The 14,578-nt window shown below is 35.9% G+C and overlaps 4 protein-coding genes across 5 annotated transcripts; 1 reads left to right on the forward strand and 3 right to left on the reverse strand.

The window, feature by feature from the left end:
* Positions 1-241: 241 nt before the first annotated feature.
* LOC108467074 (uncharacterized) lies at positions 242-2,925 on the reverse strand. Of its 2 annotated transcripts, none has more exons than XM_017767561.2 (3): positions 1,328-2,925; positions 1,146-1,233; positions 242-591 (listed from the first exon to the last, which is right to left on the reverse strand). In XM_017767561.2, exons 1-2 carry the CDS (start codon positions 2,201-2,203, stop codon positions 1,177-1,179), a joined length of 933 nt encoding a protein of 310 aa, XP_017623050.1. In that variant the 5' UTR covers positions 2,204-2,925; the 3' UTR covers positions 242-591; positions 1,146-1,176. The 2 variants fall into 2 exon arrangements, with proteins under 2 accessions (XP_017623050.1, XP_017623052.1); XM_017767563.2 differs by having other exon boundaries at positions 242-587; positions 1,328-2,559.
* Positions 2,926-3,069: 144 nt separating this feature from the next.
* On the reverse strand, positions 3,070-4,067 carry LOC108467075 (PRA1 family protein B4). The gene has a single exon (XM_017767564.2). The coding sequence runs from the start codon at positions 4,065-4,067 to the stop codon at positions 3,420-3,422; it is 648 nt and encodes a 215-aa protein (XP_017623053.1). The 3' UTR covers positions 3,070-3,419.
* A 1,275-nt stretch (positions 4,068-5,342) lies between these two features.
* Positions 5,343-7,408, reverse strand: LOC108462181 (uncharacterized). The gene is made up of 3 exons (XM_017762163.2): positions 7,074-7,408; positions 5,932-6,132; positions 5,343-5,618 (listed from the first exon to the last, which is right to left on the reverse strand). Exons 1-3 carry the CDS (start codon positions 7,182-7,184, stop codon positions 5,583-5,585), a joined length of 348 nt encoding a protein of 115 aa, XP_017617652.1. The 5' UTR covers positions 7,185-7,408; the 3' UTR covers positions 5,343-5,582.
* Positions 7,409-11,257: 3,849 nt separating this feature from the next.
* LOC108461414 (patellin-6-like) lies at positions 11,258-13,487 on the forward strand. The gene is made up of 4 exons (XM_017761263.2): positions 11,258-12,462; positions 12,548-12,672; positions 12,749-12,878; positions 12,960-13,487. Exons 1-4 carry the CDS (start codon positions 11,752-11,754, stop codon positions 13,218-13,220), a joined length of 1,227 nt encoding a protein of 408 aa, XP_017616752.1. The 5' UTR covers positions 11,258-11,751; the 3' UTR covers positions 13,221-13,487.
* The last annotated feature ends 1,091 nt before the right edge of the window (positions 13,488-14,578 follow it).

Consider the following 14,578-nt stretch of genomic DNA (forward strand, 5'->3'; position numbering starts at 1 on the left):
TCCTGTTCATAAAATTATTACTCTGGAAGTCCTCTATTTTGGCAATGACCTCCCCAAAAGTTTTCAGCGTTACTTCATCTTTGTATCATGGCACAAATTGCCTCACAATTACTAAGAATTTGATCTCATCGTGACAAACCCTACACCTCATAATAGTAAGCCCTTCGTTAAGGCCATTTCATCGTGTGGTTAAATGTACCAAATGCGATCATAAAGAGGATAAATTGCTGATGAGAATCGCTTAACAAAATGAAATGAATCTCATTTCAGTTTTATATCATTAACCATACTATTGTCTCCAAACGTACAGAACCAAGAACAATAGAACAAGAAAAAGAAGACCTTAGAGCAAAGGTAGAAGAAGAAAGAATAGTATACAACACCATAGACAGTATATAAAAGTAGAGCCAATCTTCAACTCCACCCTTGGATTTAAAGGACCACCTTTGGAAATTTTCGGTTCACATTGGCAGCAACTGTAGGATCAATTCATCAACTCATGCTCCATCGTTGAGAAACAAACACAACCATATGAAGCATCGAAGTCCAAAAATAATTTTGATGGTCAACTCCAACATCAAAAATTTCTGCCTTCAAACAATCAGCAAAAAGTTAAAACAGAAACCAAAGAAATAAAATATGGTAATACCAATTGAGTTCTTCAGTTCTTTCTTATCTGGAATTTTTTTCCAGCAAAATCTTAAGCCTATCAGCTTCTGAAGCCTCCAAAGTATATCACATCCACAATTCAATCATACAAACCACTGTAGCATAATAAAATGATTTTACACACCAAGATGCAAGTCACAAACTTTCAAATATCTACCCAACACAATATTCCATTTGTTATGTTACACTTCCGAGACAAATTAACTTAGTTTGAGCCCTGGTCTTAGGTACCAACATAGAGGACCTCCATCATGTTACACATAAATTTAGAGGACCTCCATCGTGCCCTTATTGTATTAGTTTTTGTGTTAATAAAGCCAATTACATAACTTTTCACGGTAATACAACAATCAAACAAAGTGCAGTGAAAGAGGAAGCAACTAGCTTCTCCAACTAGTAAATCCCACAAAGTATACAGCATTCACAATAAGGCAAGAATCAATCAAAACTAAATCAAAGAAACTATAAGTAATTACCTTGCATGAAGAGAAAGCCAACAAGAAGCAATCATTCGACCCCAGTAGACCTGGCAACTTTGTACCTTAACTTCCTATTCAGGTTTTCCTGGAAACAATTCATTTAGAAAATAACCCGAAATGCACAAAGTAACCAACTTTAACCACAATAAGGATATAAAAACAATAGTAATAAGCTTCACCTGTTCAAGAACCTTAGCTGAGCTGGTTTCAACGAGCCTAGCCAAGCTTTCGATTTTGGAAAGCATTTTCTCATATAAATCCTCTAATCCAGCCGTGTAGTTAGTGGCTCCCGGTCCTATCAACAGGCTCAATCTCCCAACTTGCATTCCCTCGGCGCAAGTATCCAGCAAAGCTTGATCCTTTTCTGTTTCTTTCGTTCCAGTTACACTCTCCTCGTTTCTATCTTCATTCATCGCCGTTAAGTTCCTTAAATTGCAGTTCAAAGAGGGTAGCGTAGAGTTGGGGCTAAACGACCCGTAATGTCCTCTAAACGCAGGCCCAATGTTGACTATATCAATTGACAGCGGATTAAAACTGGGTTTCGATGATCGGAATTGGAAAGCCCGATACTGGTTGGTTTGAATGCATTGGTCATGAAGAGGAGTGGTGAAGAGGAGGAAAATCGAAGGAGCGAAAAGGGAATTGAAATCGGCGTTTTGGATAGGGAGAGAGAGATTTGGGGTGGAGGAAAGAGAACGAGTGACGGAGAACTCACGCATTGAAGGACGGAGGGGAGTTTTCCGGCGAGAGGAGAACCAGCCGATGAGGGGTTTGTGGTTGAGGTGAGTAGGAGAGAGTCGGGAGGAGTCGACCCGGCCGAGTGAGTCGTAGAAGGAGAGAAGAGAAGGGAAGCAGAGGAAGCCGGACATGGTGGCAACGAGTTGGGAATCGGAGGAAGATTGGGCGGAATCGTCGGAGAGAGTGGAAGGGGCGATGAAAGTGACGTGGCCGAAGAGGAGACCGTCGACGTCTATAGGGGAGGTTGAGAGGCGTTGGATCATGGAGGAGAGAGCGGGGCCTGATATTGCTAGCTTGTGCAACACCAGATCGTCCATGACGTTGAAAAGCTGAGAGTAAATGAGAGTTGTACTACTAATTTGTAAGAGGCAGATGGATGAGCTGAGCTTTAATCTAAGCAATTAGCTGAAAGAGAGGGCAGAGCAGTTGTGTTTTTTTTTTTTAATGGGCCTTTCCCTGTAAGTAATGAACTGAAAGTACAAAAAACCCTGCTCTTACTTTATTTTGCTTTCAGTCCCTTTATTATGCCAAAATTTTAAATTAGCCCTACACCTTTTTTTAAAGGGGTGTTAGAATCTCGATAATTTGATTTCTTATTTTTGGTAACACCATTATTATAGTGTTGCTGTTGATTAACCACTCAACCATTCCATTGATAACTGGTTAGGAACACCCTTAAGCATATGTAAAAGGTATCCCCAAATAACACAAATTAAGAATATACAAGTTGGAAGGTTTCAAATAAATAAAATTAGACGCACAAACCACAATACACATCATCTCCCACAGGTGCTTAGAACATATTAGTCTTTCAATACATAAAACACTTGTGAAGGGAAATGTCATATCTCAAACGTTTGGAAGGGCCAAAATCAGAATTTGACCTTAATTTAATGGGTGCCACAATTCCATTACATGAACCAACAAAATAAATTTACCATAATTTGCTGCAACCTCCTTAATCCCCTAGGAAGTGAAAAGGGAATCTACATGACACCATATGAGGAAAACTCCACCACGCAAGAAGGCAGGTTGATCAAACAAATAGTCTTGCAAATTTCATCCCTGTTCCATATCTACCAGTTGCAGCAAGCAAATAAACAACACTGCAATGTGTTTGCATTAAAGAATCTATTGTATGCACAATGCATACCATTCATCCATTCAAAACATCACCCAAAAATTTGACTTATATAATCATGATTTATGCACAGATCTGAGTCACACAAGGTTCTTCATAGTCACTAGATCGAGAATAAACAATAAGATACGAGGTATGATCAGCGCCAGTAACTTTGTAAAATGGAGCCAAAATGGATCCACCAGTATAAAGTATCTAATAAACGAGATCCATATACATTCCACAAATGTTAATATAAACTCTAATTCGTAAAAAATAAACTACAGCTATAAATTCCCCAATAGGAATTTTATTGTTCTTAAAGAAAAAACTGAAAATTGAATCAATGACATGTGAACCATTACTGTAATCCAAGAGGAAAAGATTCAAAGAGGCGGAACCGTGGATCGGATTCAGACACGAGCGGCAACAGCAGGGGCAGCGGCAACGGCGGCATTGGTGGCAGCACCACCTAGAAAGGACAAGAAACCGGTGGATACTTGTTCTTGTTCGTCCAAGAAGAGATCCTCAGGGGCCCTAAAGGCGCCGTGGGCACAGACGAGTCCGACTCCAACCATGAGAGCAGAAATAAGAAGAGATCCAACGGTAGTGAGAAAGACAACGAAGACGCTGAAGATGATGAGAAAGCCGAGGGTCTCGCGATCGGAGAATGCACGGCCAAATAGAACGAGAGGCTGATCGGCAGGGCGGAAGAGGTAGAGGAAGATCCAGGAGCAGAGGAGTCCGAGGAGAAGGAGAAGGGAAAACGGATGGGAAAGAAGGGAAAAAGCAAGGATGAGACCGATCACCGACAGGTAATTGACTCGGAAATACGAGTAGTTCTTGCGAACGCGAACGAGAGCATCAGAGAATGACTCGGGCTTGGAGAAGGCGGAACGGTCAACGAGCTCAGCCCAAGGACGGCGCTGGGAGAGGCCGTTGCGAAGGGATTCATTGAGACGGGAAACGAAAGAGAGAAAGGCGGGGCTGGCAACGGGCGGTTGGGATTCGACGGATTGCACGGAGGAGACAGGGATAACGGGTGGAACTGCGGTGGACATTGGTGTCGGTTGGAGACAATTGTTTTAATTTGGGTTTAGGCAGAGAAGGGGAGAGGAAGAGAGAGAGAGAGAGAGAGAGAGAGAATATAGAGGGGGATTTTAGATCTAGATTTGAGGCTTCAATTCAGCGCGTAGAATAAATACTGAAGGGATGAAATACGTTTCACGGTAAGTAATTTCCTTTTGGGTTACTAACTTATTTGGTCCTTCAACTTATAAAAAATTTATTTTAGCCCCATTTAAATATTTGGCAAAAATAAAAAGTTTAAGGATTAAAATAAATAAAAAAATTAAATATTTAAAAAATTATAAATTCAAAAATTAAAATAGACGATAAATTAAATAAGACTAAAATAAAATTTTTATAAACTTAAGGAGCTTGTTCTTTTGATTCCTTTTCTTCTTCATTAAGGTTTCACCCCACTTCATTCCTTCTTGGTTTTACTAGATAAAAGTATTAGAAATTTTGTTCTCTTTAATTAAAATATGAGTAATTTAATTCCTATACTTTATTAAAAATTACATCTATTTTATTGCTAAAAACTAATCCGTATATATCAACATGAGATATATAAGACAAACCATATATAATTGTCTAATACACATGATATACTATGTGTAATTGTCTAATTATTCTGTAAACTACATCCACCTGTAATAGTCTAGTTATTCTATTAACTACATCAGCTTCTAACAGTAAAAATAGATTAAATTTTTAACAGAAAAGAAATAATTTATTTTATATAACTTATAAAGACTAATTTAACTATTTTTTAATAAATGAGACAATGCAATCTATGATACTTAAAACGATTTTGCCCCAGAAATTTAACCTAAATCCAAATTCAGATCATAAAAGGTGAAACCAATTTGATTTCACAGTAAAAAAGTGAATAATTGAAATCTAATCTCAAATTAACCTAAATTAATCCCTTCAAGCGTAATGAATGACAATACTCAAATTAACTCAGATATTTGGAGTTATACCAACTCATTTGCAATTGGTAATTGCTGTATGTATTTGCGTTATATAAATGTAATACAACGCTAACCACAACCAGACACTGTTACGTGTATTTATTTTAGCCACAGCAGCAAAAAGACACTCTACCTAATGAGTTCAAAATAGAATACCCCTGCCTACCTTAGTTCCTCGACAAACCAAATTTCTTTATGTTATGATAACACCTCTCCACCAAAGCTAAATCGCAGGTGCAAATATACCCATGAACACAGGCAATCTATACAAAACCTAAACTAATATGCAACTCCATGTAGTAAAAGTTTCAACGTTTTTATTTGAAGACTGCCAATAGCCAAGATAACATACTGCTCCTGGCTGGATTAGTGTTCATGAACGTTTACATATCATAATCCCTACAGAAACACGTAGATAAACAACTTAAAATACCATGCCAAGTTTTAACAATTCCTTCTCACACCAGTTCATCATACGAGTAAGATTGTTTTGAATGGACATCACTGATGTTTCGAGAAATTCAGAACATGCCAGGCTCAGAAGGTGGATCCGTTCCATCCAAAGTTGGAACCCTGCAAAATAAATCAAAAACGTATCAGCACTATCAAACAGCAAGTGCAACAAATGAATGTTGAATATCCTCACAGGACAACCAAATGGCATAAGATGGACTCATAAATAAAGCTAATTAGAGCAGTGCTAACAGTACCAAACAGAAAAAGGGTTTATTATTTACATTATCTAGTGCTGGTGTAAAGCATGCAAACATTGTGCATATTCTTGACTTTGATGTGCCTAAACAAACAAGGAAATGCAATGAGAAAGACATATAGGTGACAATGACCCATCCTCATGACAATTAAGGAGGAGGAAGAGAAAGTTTGCCTTGGTGTCATAGAATTTGAGGAAGAACCGTGACTTAGGCACTTGTAGCTTGGTTTCAAGAATTGCAGCAATTGCAGCACTCAGTTTCTTGTTCATATCTGGATTAAGGCCCCCAATTGATACCAGTTCTCCATAGGCAGCTGGCTGCTCAGTACCACCAAATGACATGGGTACTGAACCCTTCAACACAATCATCACATACTGCATATCAACACCCACACATGAAACACTTAGACAAATTTAAATCCCCTTCCAGCTTGTAAATAAGAAGCAGAAACCAAAATAGAAGAGTGAAAGAATATTTGAACAAGAACATAAATCACTTTAACCAAGGGCATATTTCTCTTGATGCTATAGGTGATCCTAGGATCCAACATAGCCATTCTCAAGTCTATACACGTAACCATAAACAAGTAGAACAGTAAAGCATTTACTACATGCAAGATGACTACACTGTACATAACTAGAAAAGATGATGGTAACCATCATGATATTAACTCTTCAGGCATCCGCTAGTATCCAGCCTAAATTTGATGAACTTCTAAAGTTACAATTCCAATGATACTAGAAACGAAAAAGGTAAAAAGGTATTTAGCGCATGCGATATATAAACAAGTAACAAGAACACTTCTCAAACAAGAACAATGTGTCCAATACTTGTGAGACAAATGAGTTGTTGGTTCTTTTCTAGCATTTCCAGCTGACAAAATCGTGAAGAATCAAATGCATGCGCTCAACCTCTTCATTTTTCTGTCTAATACACAGTCCAAAAGATCCTCCAAATCCTTAGAAAATACTAACCATACTCATAACATAGAAAGCATGCATACACAAAAGCAGTAACCCAGTAGCCTCTAAATACTCCCCATTCTAACAAATCCTTGAATGGGTAATGATCATTACCGCCAGTGGTATAGGATTTAACCAGATAGGATACATTATATAAAACCCAATACGGAAACGGCAGTATTTTTCCCACATTCAGTAAAATTATTGATTGGGGCAAAAAGAAATTGATCAAATAGATAAAGCGCATAGGTATCCTTCTACACAGCAAATAAAAAACTAGAGATTCAGAAATTCGAGGAAAAAAAGAAAGATAAACTATAAATGGAAGGAGAGGAAAGGAAAGGAGAACGTACGGCCTCAGGTTTGCCGATGAGTTTAGCGACGGAAGAGGTGGCTTCAGAAAGGATGGCGGAGGTGTCGACGCCGTCGAGATTGACGTTGGTTGAAAGGTTTAGGCAAGGCATCTTCTTCCGTGTCTCAGCTGTGACTCTTTACTATTTTACTCTTCTGCAACAACTACCACTTGCCAAAATGAGAGATATTATATTCTGATCACAAAATCCACACCTCGGTTTTATACTCCCTACTTACCCTAAGCTTGGATATCCCTACCTTATCCTATCCTACGCTCCGATAACTCCGATAACTCACCTTTACTTCCAATTTCTCAAACTCCAATCAAAGCACTAGTTAACAGCCAGGGTTATGCTAGCCAAATGGGCCTCTTGGGGCTAATCTCGACTACTAAACAATGAGTATCTTAGCCTTAGCCTCAGCCCTAGCCCATTTATATTTAATTGGGGCAAAAACTTTTATGGGCTTATTTCATTCTAGTTTTTCTTGTTTATATCTTTAAAACCTTTGATTGAGTTTGAATCATAAGTTTTGAGGTATCAATTCAGTTAAAAAAAAATTAAAAAGTTATTTTTCACTAAAATAGAAATAAGCGAAGTGAAATTTATTAAATTAATTTCACCAAACTTGAAGCTTTTAAAGTCGGGAAGAATATTCAATTTGTGATGATTTTGAATGAGATCAAAATACTTTTTGCGTCAAATTGTCTTTATATGAATCAAATATTTGTCTTTTAATTTTACAACACGCTTTGAAACGTCTTATTTTGAATTCGACAACTCAAATTATGGTCATTTAATAAAATTGCACAAACAAAATATTTTTAAATTACTTATACAAGAGTAAGCTTTAGAAACCTGGACAATTCTTTTTAAGCGTTTTATTCAACTTAAGGTTTCCAGCTATGCTTCATAGTCACCCTTAATTTTTCATATAATGTAAATTAGTATTTTCTGATCCCAAGACATTGTAGGCCAAATACCTTACAATCTCATACTATCGGGACTACACACTTGAGACGGACATGATATCTATCACTCATGGTATATATATTTATTCCCTTTACATAATAATCTATATTTACAACAAAAAGATATCAATAGTATTGGGAAAGTTGTTGTTGCTCGTTTCATGTACTTATATAATAAATTTGCTTCTATACTTAAGCCATTATTTTGGGTCTTATATAAGTTTCTGTTGGGCTAAATATGATCCATTTGACTATGGCATGTTTGACAAAATAATAGCATAGATCGATTAAGAGGTCTTAGTCTTCCAATCAACTTCCTTGAATTAGTTTAATAAGCATGAAAGTCTTATTATTTCTTGATGATTAATGTATTGTTTTTTAAGGATAATTATCTAACTTTATTTAAGGAATTTCTGGAACAGTAATAAACTGTTTTAATAGAGAATAGTTTGCTGTTTTCCAAGTCTATTAATAGGTGACATATTCCTTTGGGAATGATCAAATTTTAAGAGTTGATTTCTACTGAGAATATGCGCAACTAGTGTTTCGACTAGCTTGTTTGTTTCATTTCTTGTTGGATTAGTAAAGTGGCTGTAACAGTTAGTGGAAATCACTATTGAGTAACTATTGTGAGTTGTGGGATTGTTAATTATTTATCGGGGCTGCATAGACTTGCTTGGAAAAGAAGTTGTGAGCTTTAGCCGATGGGGAAGAACTGTACTCTTGTTTCATTTGGTGATTGAATAAAAACAAATATTGGTTGTGATGCTTCTTTTCTACTCTTGTTTTTCTTTTATGTTATTATTTTTATTCTAACTATTGTTACACTAATACATGGGAGATTTGTGGTAGTTTTGTAATGAAAAAGAAAAAAAAAACTTGAAAGCCTATGACCATTATTGATAAGGGTCGATCTCTTTCGAAGAAGTTTTCAAAAGCATCATTTGTCAGACCATACGAGCACGTAACAAGTGAGCTATATACTATGGGTTAGAGATCCAAATCCCATTAAGGATGAGATGCTCACGTCACCTTGGTGGGTGGCCGTACACTCACCTACGATTGAGGCACTCCTAGCTTTATGAACTAAGTCTTTAAAGCGGTTGTTCATAGCACACTAGTTGTCTGAAGAGCACAAGAGACAACTTTTTTTGAATGGTAATATCTTTAGTTCTTGAAGGATTAAATTATTATTTGACGGATGATATTTTAAAAACTTCTTTGAAAGAAGTCGACCCTCCTCAACAAACACTAAAAATCTCTAAGACATTCTCTTTCCTCCAAGGCTTTTAAATATTTTTTGTGTGTGAAATTATATCTAGATGTATAAGTTTGAGATTTGAGGATGAATACATGCTAAGTAGGTAGGCTTGAATGTTGGGCGAAAGAGTGAAAGGTATGGTTTTCCCAAGGACTCCATCAAAATCTTGCATCAGGATTTTGATTTAACATGCAAAAAGGCACACTAAAAATGAAGAAAAAAACAGGAGTTGTCTGAGGAGAAAGACAGGACGACAAAAGCTAGCTTCACCCAATCAATTTGGACGAAGATCGAAGCATGCATGATGAAATAAAAACTCATCTGAAAATGATATTTAATATGATTAAGAGATGTGTCGAAATTGGGAAACCTAAAAAGGATTTGCCAATGCCAATGCCAATGCCAATGGGATACTACCACTAGGGTAAGAGCTATTGTTGCATTCACATTTACTCCGCCAAATTCAATTAATTACTACCCATTTCTAAAGTCAAAACCAATGTTTCCACAAATCAAGATATATTTTAAATGATTTGTTTTTCTGAATTAATTATTGTTGAAATTTTAAAATATTTCAATTCAACCGTAAATATATATATATCATAGATAACATTAGGTAACATCATTAAAATTTAACAAACTTATTGTTTTAAAAGTTAATATATATCGGGATATCTGAATTTAGTAATTTATACTTATTTGATATTTAAATATATTTTTTAAACTTAATTCATGTTTAAATTTAAAACCGTAAATTAACTTGATATTTGTTAAATACTTGATTAATACTATTAAAATGTGCTAGCGAGAGATTAACAACTAATAGCATGGTGACATGTAGCAGCCTCACATTTTAATGTTGTTGTGTCATTATGATATCAATTATTGTCACATCATAATATTTTAACATTGGTAGTGAAGTAAATAAAAAAAATAAAGTATTACGTTTTTTTTTGTTTGTGAATAGAATAAAATTACAACTAATTAAACTAAACCAATAAAGAGAATTTTTGCAAACATTTGCATTTCTTCTCTTCTGTTGAAAGTTATTTTGGTCATTTGATCTGTTTTTTATTATTTTCTTTAAGAATGTGTTTTAATCTCCAATTTATTACTATATCTAAGAGTTGATAAATACACTTGACTAATGCTGAACTTAAAGTCTTCAAATTAGATTCTTGAATAAACTGTTTAAATTTAAAATACCTTCGATATATTAATTTTTTTAAACATTTCAAATCTAAACTGATATTATAATATATCCAAATATATTTACGATTTAATTCATGTATTTGAAACCTGATGTATATTATATTGAAGCCCACATTTAATGCCTAAAGTCCAAAGAAAAATATAATTAATATCATATTAATATTCTAAGGATTTAGTTTAAAACTAGTAGAATGAACTTGGTTGTTTATTAAACATAAAAAAGGAAGGAGTATTTGACAAAAGATATGATTTGTCCCCACGTTTAAAACTTTGATGGGAATGGATTTCGGTTATTAAACAAAAAAAAAGGGGGGGGGGGTTTAAAGAGTGCATAGTGGGGAGACTAAGACAGCCAAGAAAGCAGTCACTTTAGGTTGTTTTTAGGACAAGAAAGTAGGAAACAGTTCATACTATTGGTTAAAGCTTTGATTAACAAGCTTAATTACTATTATTATCTTAGGATTTACGTTCTCCATAATTATATCCACAAAGATGGCCTTGAAATCCACACCAGTGAAAGAAAAAAATACATGTTTCGTTTGTTTATTGGATTTTTTTTATAATTGATTTTAATCGAAATTAATGTGAATCACAGTCCTGTTTTAAAAAAAACAGAATTTTATGTTTTATTTAAGACAGCAAAAAATCTGTAAAAAAGACCGAAAATTTAGCTTTAAAGAAAAGGGGGACCCACAAAGAAAGAGGGAAAGTTAAAGCTGGTTCCTTTGGGTCCCATTGGAAGACCAAACTGAATCCCGTGCTTCCCTTCCCTGAATTCCTCAATTATTATCACCATCTCTGCAAGCCACCGCTTTACGCCTTTACTCACTCCCTTAAACTCGGCTCAGCTCACACTCTGACACCCACTCTCCTGCCCTTGCTTCTTCTCTCTGTTTTATTAAAGCCGCTACTTCAAAACACCAAACCCGCGGCTTCTTGTCCTTTTATTTCTTTTGAGCAAAATCTTCTCTCTATATAAAAAAAAAAAAAAGGAGCTTGTTTCTTTACTAATCTTCTTTTGTCTCTTATTAAATAATCTTCTATTCGGGTTTGCTTTGTTCAATTGGTGTGTTGCAGGCAACATTGCAGTGCACTTGTCACTTTACCCTGCGAGCAACCTGCTTTTTCTCTCTTCCTCTTAGTTAGACTTCAACTTATACACATTCACTTGCATATCTTAACAAATCCCTTTGCAGCATTTTTACACAGATTCCATCTGGGTCTTTCTCATTCAATGGAGAATCCACACTCACCCATTTCTATCCCAGAGGCTTCTCCTAAGCCTTACAAGAAAAGCTTTGTTACTACTCTAATGGAAGCTGCTAGTCTTCGCTCTCCTTTTAAGGAAGATACCTATTTTAGCTCCCATTTGAAGGCTTCCGAGAAGAAGGCGTTGCAAGAGCTCAAGGACAAGCTCATGGCTTCTTATGGCCCGGACGGTGAATGCACCATGTGGGGGATCCCTTTACTTGCTGAAGACGAAAAAGCTGATGTCGTTTTGTTGAAGTTCTTGCGAGCTAGGGACTTCAGGGTGTTGGATTCCTTCCGCATGTTGGAAAAATGTCTTGCTTGGAGGAAAGAGTTTAAGGCCGACAGTGTTGGGGAAGAAGACTTGGGGTTCAAGGAGCTTGAAGGAGTTGTTGCTTATATGCATGGCTACGACAGGGAAGGTCACCCTGTTTGCTACAATGCTTATGGTGTTTTTAAAGACAAGGATATGTACGAGAGAATCTTTGGTGATGAAGAGAAACTGAACAAGTTTCTGAGATGGAGAATTCAAGTCCTGGAAAGAGGGATCAGTCTCCTACATTTCAAGCCTGGTGGGATTAACTCTATTATTCAAGTCACTGATCTAAAAGACATGCCTAAGAGAGAACTTAGGGTAGCTTCAAATCAGATCCTTTCCCTCTTTCAAGATAATTACCCTGAAATGGTAGCTCGAAAGGTAGTCAATCAGCTCCTGTCTCTTGTTTTTCAAACTGTTATGGAGATTGCTTTAACTTTCCATCATCTGCCTTTTTGGGTTTTAGATTTTCATCAATGTCCCATGGTACTTCAGTGTGCTGTACTCAATGTTCAGTCCATTTTTAACTCAGCGAACTAAGAGCAAGTTCGTCATCTCCAGAGAAGGGCATGCTGCTGAAACACTCTACAAGTGAGTTCATTTCTTTATTTTCCCATTCGCAGTTGATAGATCCAATATTTACCTTTGCTAAAAATTTGTTTGTCAGGTTTATAAGGCCTGAAGATGTTCCAGTACAGTATGGTGGACTGAGTCGACCCAATGACTTACAGAAACCAGCCTCGGAGTTCACTGTTAAAGGAGGAGAGAAAGTGAACATTCAAATTGAAGGGATTGAGGTCACTAGTTTTATTGCTCTTAGTTAACTTGTGGTAAAAGAAAACATTTCATTATATCTTATATGCGTCTAAAACTTGCAGGCTGGAGCAACCATAACATGGGACCTGGTAGTAGGAGGGTGGGACTTAGAATATAGTGCAGAATTCGTGCCCAACAAAGAAGACAGCTACACCATTGCAGTGGAGAAGCCAAGGAAACTAAGTCCAACAGAGGAAGCCATTCGCAACTCCTATACATCAAAGGAATCAGGCAAACTAGTGCTGTCAGTGGATAATACAAGTTCCAGGAGAAAAAAGGTTGCTGCTTATCGCTATATTGTTCGCAAATCAACCTTGGAGTAGCTTGAGTTAGGTGTTACAATAAAAGAGTGATCATGTTTAATTTTGAAGAGGGTATTATTAACTAATTGTTTGTGAACTTTGTTTTGTTAGTAGTCTGTTTGAGTAGTAGTATATTATTTGGTAATGGGTTATGTATAAATATGGAGATGGTGGTGTGAGCGTTGTATGACTTTAATATATAGTTAAAAGATGCAGCAGTAGTTTTTAACTGGTGGTGTTTCATCAGCCATATCAGAAACAGGAAGAAGAGATGAATCTGCAAACAGATTTTGGTTGCTTTTTTGTGTACTGCAAACTTGATTTCCCAATGTATGATAATGTATATCTCAAGGACTAAAGCAAAACTAAGAGTCACACAAATAGTAGTGTTACTGTGTAAGCAATGTTTGTTTATATTTAGTTTTTCTGTGGGTATTGATGGACAGCATAAGACAGAGTGTGTAGTCTTTGTTATTTTAGTATTATTTTCTGAAAGTTGAAAAGTAAACATGTCAGGAGTCTGTGGTGTTTCAATCTGTGTTAGAGGTGAGAAAAGGCGTGGAAGGTCCTGCTGTGTGCAGTCTGCAGCGTGCAGACTGTGGTCTGTTTTGGAATCATCCAATAAGCTGTTCAATTTATCATTGTTAGGTCACGCCAATAGTAATAAGCTGGACAGAAGCCAAAATATTGAAAAACAAATATAAGTGAACGGTGACGACTTGGACTTAAATTTGAAGTTAAGTTTTTGTCGGAATATTATTTTCTTTGACCACAAAATTCGAACAAAATAGCTTATTTATTAGACGTTCATCTCTTTAAGGTTTCCCCCTCCATTCAAAGAAAATCTGCTATGTACCCAACACAAACATATAAATAAATATATTTTGATCACAATATCTCAAATTTTCGATTATAATTGGCTCCATCGAAAGAAGTCTTTCTCCAAGCAATTGATCTGGTCTCCCAACAATTGAACTTATTATTCTCGTGTCAGCGCAAAAAACTGTTGTAGGGTTCGGAGTGCCTCGGGTAATTGTAGGATTCAAAATTTGTGTAGGTAATAGGCCACTTCGAAATAACTTGAGTTTTAGTTGATACTTCATGGTCATTGGTAGGCTACTCCAAAATTCTATAATAATTCATATAAAATCAAGCACACGCATATGAGGGTAAAAAAATTATGGAGACTTCGTATTGAAAATCGAATTACATTTTGTTAATTTTATTAAATAATAAATAAATTAATCTTTATATATTTAATCAAAGAATAAACTGATCATTATATTACAGATTCTATCCATTTTGTTATTTGGTTAATTTTAGTTATATAAATATTAACTTAACTATTTTTTTAATTACAAGACAAACTTGCATTGGGT

The sequence above is a fragment of the Gossypium arboreum genome, chromosome 2, assembly GCF_025698485.1.
Source record: "Gossypium arboreum isolate Shixiya-1 chromosome 2, ASM2569848v2, whole genome shotgun sequence".
NCBI classification, from domain to species: domain Eukaryota; kingdom Viridiplantae; phylum Streptophyta; class Magnoliopsida; order Malvales; family Malvaceae; genus Gossypium; species Gossypium arboreum.

Bases quoted from the DNA above. Each gene is read 5' to 3' on its own strand.
- LOC108467074 (XM_017767561.2), bottom strand. From the start codon at position 2,203: ATGGACGATCTGGTGTTGCACAAGCTAGCAATATCAGGCCCCGCTCTC. The intron at 1,234-1,327 runs GTGAAGCTTATT...AATTGTTTCCAG, and splicing joins CAGCTAAGGTTCTTGAACAG to GAAAACCTGAATAGGAAGTT.
- LOC108462181 (XM_017762163.2), bottom strand. From the start codon at position 7,184: ATGCCTTGCCTAAACCTTTCAACCAACGTCAATCTCGACGGCGTCGAC. The intron at 6,133-7,073 runs GTACGTTCTCCT...GTTGATATGCAG, and splicing joins TCATCGGCAAACCTGAGGCC to TATGTGATGATTGTGTTGAA. The intron at 5,619-5,931 runs GCAAACTTTCTC...TTTATTTTGCAG, and splicing joins TCAAATTCTATGACACCAAG to GGTTCCAACTTTGGATGGAA.
- LOC108461414 (XM_017761263.2), top strand. From the start codon at position 11,752: ATGGAGAATCCACACTCACCCATTTCTATCCCAGAGGCTTCTCCTAAG. The intron at 12,463-12,547 runs GTAGTCAATCAG...TTTGGGTTTTAG, and splicing joins CTGAAATGGTAGCTCGAAAG to ATTTTCATCAATGTCCCATG. The intron at 12,673-12,748 runs GTGAGTTCATTT...TTTGTTTGTCAG, and splicing joins GCTGCTGAAACACTCTACAA to GTTTATAAGGCCTGAAGATG.
- LOC108467075 (XM_017767564.2), bottom strand. From the start codon at position 4,067: ATGTCCACCGCAGTTCCACCCGTTATCCCTGTCTCCTCCGTGCAATCC.